Source organism: Impatiens glandulifera, chromosome 1 (genome assembly GCF_907164915.1).
Source record: "Impatiens glandulifera chromosome 1, dImpGla2.1, whole genome shotgun sequence".
NCBI classification, from domain to species: Eukaryota; Viridiplantae; Streptophyta; class Magnoliopsida; order Ericales; family Balsaminaceae; genus Impatiens; species Impatiens glandulifera.
The window spans coordinates 52702168-52710697 of NC_061862.1; the positions used below are offsets into that span (position 1 = coordinate 52702168).

The 8530-nt window shown below is 25.9% G+C and overlaps 1 protein-coding gene across 1 annotated transcript; it reads left to right on the forward strand.

Moving 5' to 3' along the window:
* The first annotated feature begins 5673 nt into the window (after positions 1-5673).
* Positions 5674-7464, forward strand: LOC124921761 (phospholipase A1-II 1-like). The gene is made up of 2 exons (XM_047462463.1): positions 5674-6337; positions 6644-7464. The coding sequence occupies exons 1-2, from the start codon at positions 5717-5719 to the stop codon at positions 7367-7369; spliced, it is 1347 nt and encodes a 448-aa protein (XP_047318419.1). The 5' UTR covers positions 5674-5716; the 3' UTR covers positions 7370-7464.
* The last annotated feature ends 1066 nt before the right edge of the window (positions 7465-8530 follow it).

An 8530-nucleotide genomic window follows, 5' to 3' on the forward strand; every position in this document is an offset into this window, starting at 1 on the left:
ATTTTATAATTTAATTTTTGATATATAACTCATTTTTTGGTTTAATGATAATTATTTATTTTTAAAAATAAAAATAAAAATTAAATGATTTGACTAGTAGGCTACCAGAATGAACATTGTTCTAGCAGTAGCAGACTAGTAGTCTAAAAGGTCTTTTGGTCTTCATTTTATGGATAAATTTTTTAAGGCTCTTTTTTTTTTTTTAACTTATTCAAAATTAATTTTTTAATTAATCAATTTTCAATAATCACGTTATTCATTCATTTAATTGATCAAAATATTAAAATATCTTTTATTTTAAATTATTATTTTTTATTTTATTCATATATATTAATACCTTTTAAGTTTTTTTACCAAAAATAATCATCACCTACTCAAAATCATCACCAATCATAACTTTTATTCCTCTTTAGTTTTTTCAAAAAAAAAAAACTATTCGAACCAAGCTTAAAATGTTAAGATACTCTTCACCTCCTTCTTTAATTTTAATTATTTTTTATTTTATTAAAAACAGATTTAAACGAAACCGATGGTTTGTAACGTAGACAAACCGACCCAACGGTTTGGTCGTACATTTTAGTTTATAAATCGATCGAACTGATCCGTTTACCGGTCTAAATGTAGGATGTTTAACTAATCGGTTAACCGGTTAAACGATTTCAATTACGTCGAATTTTACCTCTTATTTTATAAACCAGTTAACCGACCAATATTGATATCGGTTTTAAAAGTCTTAATTTTTAACTAATATTTATATAAATTAGTTTTTTTTAAACAATTCTATAAAAAATTATAATTTAAAAATTAAAAATAACTAATATACATATATATATTATTAAATATTATTTATAATATATCTAATATTTACAAAAATATCTCATATAAATTATAAAATATAAATATATAATTAAATTATTATCGATTTTTCGGTTAAACCGTTAAAAAAATAATTCAACCGAAAATCGAACCGTTTAACCGGTAAAAAGCCGGTTAATTAGAACCGGTAAAATGAAACTGTTAAGCTATCGATTCAGTTCAGTTATCAATTTTTCGGTTTTTATTCACAACCCTAGTTTGATTCGGTTTTTTATGTTTTCTCAATCATATATATTTTAAAATATAAAATCAATTAATTCATTAATTAAAATATTAAATTATATTTATTTATTATTATAAATTTTAAATATAAAATATAAAATAATCATAATAATTTAATCAATTAAAAACTAAAATAACTTAATTTTTCATCCCAACAAAATTTTCATAAAAACTCACTAAGAACTTTTAAATAACAACAAGCTAACAGAAAAGTATTATTTTCTTACTAAAACAAAGATCTTTAATGAAAGAAAAATTATGACTATAACTAAACAAATTAGATTAACGAGCTTGATTCATACTCAGACCAACTTAAACAATGAGATAATACGTTACAATGATGAGAACAGATTGAATAACTTTAAAAATTAAAATAAAATTTATATTAGTTAAACTAATTAATATATATATATATATATATATATATATATATATATATTTATATAACAAAATGCAATATAACAAAAATAAGTAAAACTCTTTAACCAACTAGACTAATAACACTTTATATTTTAAATTCAACACCAAATTTAATGAACGCGAGACATTTTAACAATATAAGTTCAACTTTTTAACTAACTAATCTATATATAATGATGCTAAAATTTTAAAGTGTCCAAATTACCGGATCGAGAGCTATAGTTAATTTGGATATATATATATGTGAGAGTAAATGGATACTTGAGTTAGATTGTGGATTGATCCGCCCATAAACTTAAAACGGTTAAAAATAAAATTAAAAATGCTATCACATTTTTACCATAATATTTTTTCATAGTTTTTTATATTATAACCAATGCAAATGCTAGTTTATATAATACCTCATATGACCTTTTTCTAAATTATATCTTAGGATTATTTTCAGTTATATATTATTCATTTTTTAATTTTTTTCACAAATATTATTTTATATTTTTCTATAAATTCGTTTTAATGATATATAAGAAAGTCTTTCAATAAAAATTAATTATTACAGGAGAATATTTTATTATTATTTACCTAATACAAATTAAATTTGAATTATTTAATTATATAAAAACTCGATTAAAATTTTCCTTTATTAAATTTATTTCAACTTCATAATATATTTTTTTAATATTCTATTATATATAAGAATGATGACTCTCTAGGTGGAGTGGATCAAGAATATAATAAAAAATAATATTTTTTTTATAGTAGATAAGGGACATGGCTCATTCACTTTATTTTTTTTTTTATTATTATTTTCTTTTATAAATCTAAAAAAAAAAAAAACTAAACTCATGTTTATACTTCATTAAATCTATAATTTTCTCATTATATTGAATATATTATTCAATGCCATCAAAAAAATAATTTAAACCCATTTTAATTTTTTTTCAAGCCCGCCCTAACTGTAATTTCTGAGTCCGTCCCTGGTCACATTCACTTTAATTTAAGATGTTTTATAATATATTTTTATAAAATTTATATATACATTGTATATTCTTTTTTTTATTTCTAACCAAATTAAAATAATTTGTATATACATTTTGTACTAGTATAGTTTGTAGGTGTGCTTGTGTTAAACTGCCTAGAATATTAGGAATTTCTAAAAAAAATGGTTTCGCAAACACATCCTTAATTAAGTTAGAATTGTTATTTTTTGATTTATATTAATTCTATATGGTGAAATCTTGTTTTGACCTAATAGATAGAATATTTTGAGTTAGTTGATTCCTAATTTTATTATTGTTTGTGCATTCATTTCTTTTTCCTTCAAGTACAAAGTACCTAAAATTTCAAATTTAGGGTAGATATAACATTTGAATTCATCATTAATCCACATATATAGAATTACACATATTTTGATTAAAGAAAAGGTTAGGCGTGTTTAGCAAAAATTCATTGTAAAAATGCTGTTTAAAATACCTGGGTAATTTAGGGATGTGATATTATAATACTATACATATATTTTCATTTTTTAATTGTGTACTTTTCAATTCATTAATGTTTCTAGCTAGAAAAAAACAAAAAGATTGTCAGTTCATGTTAATAAAAGCATGAAAATAATGATACGAGAATATATATGTGGTGCAGTTTCATTGTAGACTTTGTTATTTCAAAGTCTTTTATTATTATTATTATTATTATTATTATTATTATTATTATTATTATTTCCACCTTCAGGGACTTTCTTATATGAACTAGTTTATCTTTCCTAAACCTGCATATATATATATATATAAAGATAATTAATTATATGCTAGAGTTAAGAATTAGTTAAAGGAGCTTGAATTTAAGATAATAAATTAAAAAATATATATACTGAAAAAATAAATACAGTGTTAGTAATTAGTTTGACTAATTATTAGACAACTTATACAATACTGTTATTAAATTTTGAAAAATATATATATAAATAAAGGCAATAATAGCACATAAAAAACCCATATAACTGAAAAATCTTTTTATTTTCTTGGACCTTCCAAGGGCTTCTTTAGCAACGGAAGGTGCTTTTCACCATTCATATTTAAATTAATGTTATGTTTTTGTTGATGCAGTATAACTGGATCTGATATTTTATTTCAGATTATTATATTTCGAATACTATTAAGTGATTGGTGAGTTATTTGTAACACATATCATCTAATTGTTTTGGTAATCATTTCTCGAGTCTGTGTTTATTTTTTTTTTTAATATCAAACGAAACAAAGTTATCGAATTTGAATTTTTTTTTTTCCAATAAAAAGTCGCTGAAACAAATATTTCAATTGGAGACCCTCTTACAAGTAACCTCTTCTTATTTTTTTTTTTTTATGAATTTCTTATTTTTTTACCATACATATAAATGATCAGTTATCACTTTACATAACTTTTTTTGCGTTGCATATCAACTCTCAATCAAGGATAATTTTTACGGCTGCTCAAAATATTTGATAAAGATTCTTTCAACATTGTTTGATTGACTTATTCTGTTTGCTATACTCAATAACTCATCGTTACGGATCTTTAGCACCCTAAAAAATTACAAGATTAATAGATCTTATTTCTTAAATTTTAATTATTGTAATTATGTTATATTATTTAACATTTATAATTTTATTTAGTTGTTTTGATTTTTTAACGTTATTTTAGAATTTAATTTTTGATATATAACTCATTTTTTGGATTAATGATAATTATTTATTTTTAAAAATAAAAATAAAAATTTCTAAAATAAAAAAAAAATTAATGGGAAGTCAGTGAAAATGTGAAAATATGAAAAGTTCTCCAAACCCAATTGAATCATAAAGATTCCAAAATAAATAAATTTTATTCTTCAACACGAATTTTTTTTTTAATTGTATAGAGAAAATACAATTCTTAAACTATTTGTAAAATGTTTTAGGAAATGTGGAGAAATTCATACAATAAAATTACTTCGGTTTAGTTAGACCGAGAGACTTAATTTCATCATCTAAAAAGTGATAGAGCATATCATACATCTTTAAAAAGAAAGGAACAACCACTAGTCGACCAATGCCCTAATTTAAAACATGCCTTTTATTTTGTATTCTTTACAACAAAAGATTTTAGATAACAAAATTTATTTATTTGGACAATTTCATGAAATTATTACAACTAAATTATGTAATAGACTTTGTAACTGATTTAAGATTGTACAACTAATAACGCAATAATGTGTTCCCAAATAAATTTCTAATTTGCTGTGCATACTAATCAATAAAAATATATAATATAATGAAATTAAAATGCCCAAGATAATGTGAATATTGTATTACAAATTTGCACCAATTGCATTCCATTCTGAAAATGAATAATATATATATATATATATATATATATATATATATATATATATATATATATATATATATATATATATATATATATATATATATATATATATATATATATATATATATATATATATATATATATATATATATATATATATATATAATTCTGTTCTAAAAAACTACAAACTCATCATTTACAAAAAAAAATAAAAATAATTAATTATATATATTCTATCAATAAATGATATTATAAACTACAAAAATAAATGTAGTATAGTGGAAATTTATCTAGTATACATCAACTCCATATTTTATACATAAAAAAATTGACTGACCCATATGATATTATTCCCAATCATTTACTTTGCACAATTAGGGAACAATTAAGCACATTTAACTCATTTTTTCACCTTATTGATTTGACATCAATTCTAATAAACAATAATTAATTAATTCATTATAATAAACAAATTAAAGTGGTATAAAAAATATGTGCACTTTCATCTTTTACAAAATGAGACATATTTTTATTAATCCATTAGATCGTGAATATCGCAATATACTGATTATAAGTAATATAAAAAAATCATTAATTAATGATAAAATAAAAATAATAAGAAAAGAAATTGAGTGGTGCAGCTTCATTAGTAGACTTCTTATTTCCAGGTCTTTTCCTTTTTATTACTATTTTGATACATCCCAGAGTTATTATACTTTTCCATTTATAATGGGATGACTTTCTTCTATATATATATATATGTACTAGCTTCTTAAGTTCTTTACACATAAAAAGAAAAAGTGAGACTCCTTTTCCTTACTAACTATCTTCTTATACTTTCATACATAGAATAAGAGAGATGGAGAATTGGGAAAATCTTTGTGGTGAGAACAACTGGGAGGGGCTGTTGGAACCATTGGACGATAATCTTCGTCGTCTCATCATCCACTATGGAGAAATGGTTGAGGCAACCTACACTGCTTACGACTCAGATGAAAACTCAACGACCGGCTGCAAGTACAATAAAGAAAACCTCTTCTCTGAGGTCGGCCTAGGAAAAGGTTTTGCGAAGAAAGAGTACACCATAACACATTTCATCTACGCGACAGCCTCATTCACACCTTTCGACAAGGACACCAACTGGATGGGGTATATCGCAGTTGCCACAGATGAAAGGAAAAATGAGCTTGGGAGGAGGGACATTGTGGTTGCTTGGAGAGGGACAAAGGAGTTGTCAGAGTGGAGTAAAAATATGTTGGCTTTGAAGAAACCTGCTTCCAAAATTTTTGGTCAACATAGGGTTAGATCTTATATTTCTTCCAAGATGATTAATCATCCACATATGTCTTATATTTGGAATAAAGTATCACCATCACCTTTCTCTTCCTTTCCAAGTATAGAGGTCCATAAGGGATTCTATGAAATATACACCACCGAGAATAAGAAATCAAGGATGTGTAAGAAGAGTGCGAGGGACCAGGTATGTATACTAGTAATATTCCTTGTGATTTTCTTTCAAAAACATGAATGAAATAAATTTATCGTTGTCACTAGCTAGCGACAGTTGAATTATATGTAAAGAAGATTAAACACCGTTAAAGAATTTTAGCGATGATAGTTTGACCCATCGCTAATTCTTGCTACTTTGATAGATAGTAGGGTCAATAGCTACGGGAAGCAAATCTGTCGCAATTTCCATCTTTCCAAAGTTTTTCTTTTTCCGCAAAGGAAAAGTAATAGTTTTTTATTCACGGTCTGTTTTTTTGGATTCCAAACATATTTCCAGGTTCTTGAAGAAGTCAGAAGACTGTTAAAGAAGTATAAGAATGAGACAGTTAGAGTGATTGTAACTGGACATAGCCTTGGAGGTGCACTTACAATCCTAAACGCAGTTGATATCGCAATAAATGTTTCCCCACAACCACATGTGACAGCATTCCCATTTGGATGCCCCCAAGTCGGTGGCTCTGAACTTAGGGATTTCGTTGACAAATATAAGACAAACTTTCACATCCTGCGGATAGAGAATAAACCCGACGTTGTCCCCGACCTCCTACGGATAGAAAATGTACTAGAAAAATTATTTCACGAGGTAAAGGATAAAATATATGACGGCATTGACTGGATCAAGAATTTAATTGACATAAAACCCCACCTCCCAAAACACATTAGTTATTATAAGGATGTCGGAGAAGTGCTATTAGTGGACACGGATAAATCAAAATACCTAAAAGAAATGGGATTAATAAACTACGTACGAATGACTCATAATATGGAGATCTATCTTCATGGTGTTTCCGGAACACTTGGAGGAGCAAACGCTGGTTTTAAAAAGGTGGAGAGGGACATTGCGTTGGTGAACAAGCATGGTGACTATCTCAAGGATTCGTATGGCATCCCGACCTCTTGGTGGAATAAGCCCGACAAGGCCAAAATGGTCCAAATTGAAGATGGATCGTGGAAGAAATTGAGAAAGAGAGATTGGATCAAAAAGAAATTACATCTCGTTTGATCAACCCATTTGATTACTCTATATTTAACCCTTTTGTTGGACTTGTTGTAATGGGCTGAATTTTGGAGGAGGAGGAGGTCGTACGTAGTTTATCTCTTATCTCAATTTGTATTTATTTATTATGTATTTTCAATGTACTTGTTTGTTTGGTGATAATATTTTCCTTATTAATATAATAGTTTCATATATCACAAAATAATGTTTTCTACAATAGTTAATTTGTTTTTTTTTTTAAAATTATATATATTATGTATGAAAAAAAAATCGTTTAAGTACAATAATAAAACATGACATGTAGGAAAAAAAAACGTTACTTAATACGTTATCGAGTTTGTAAGTTTTCAAACAAAAACGATTATTTCTTCGACGGACTTACTTACTTTTCCAAATTAATATCAGAAATCGTTATAATAATAACATTATAAATAATATTTATCGAATCGACTACGATTATTTAAAGTTTGACAATTTTTTGATCGTTAATTAATGTATTTCTCACTTATATTAAACGTTCTAAGAGATCAGAACGAGAAACTCAAAGAGTTTCAAAATCAAATAAGGCCTTCGTGGAAGAAAAAAATTGAAATGTTGGTTCGTCAACACTAAACTAAGAGATTTATTAGCCACGACAAATGGACGTCAACATCAAGCAGAGAAAATTCCTGTATATGATTCAAATCTAGTGGATATTCCTATCTTAAGGCCTGACTTACTTTCACTCAAATCCACAATTCAAACTCTCATCTTATGTCTTTCACTTCCTCACAAAATTTTGAATCTTCACAAAGGGTTCTAGTAGATGACCCTAATCAGCCACAAGTTCCCAAATGAGTATCTCGTTATGGAACTGTCTTGGGACTTTCCCAATAGTCCATTCGTTAAAAATTTTGATTAGTGTACATAAACCCAGTCTAATCTGTATTCTTCGTACATCTGTCATTAATTTCAATTTTCTAAGTCATAATTTAGGATTTACACATCACTATCACATCGATCTAGTTCACCAATCTAGAGGTATTGCATTATTCTGGAATGAGGATATCAACCTATCTTTCTATTTAAGTACACAATACTGGATAGACACATATGTGTCTTTTAATTATAGCCCTCATCCATTAAGACTCTCTTTTGTATATGGATGCACTAACCCTCTTGATAGAG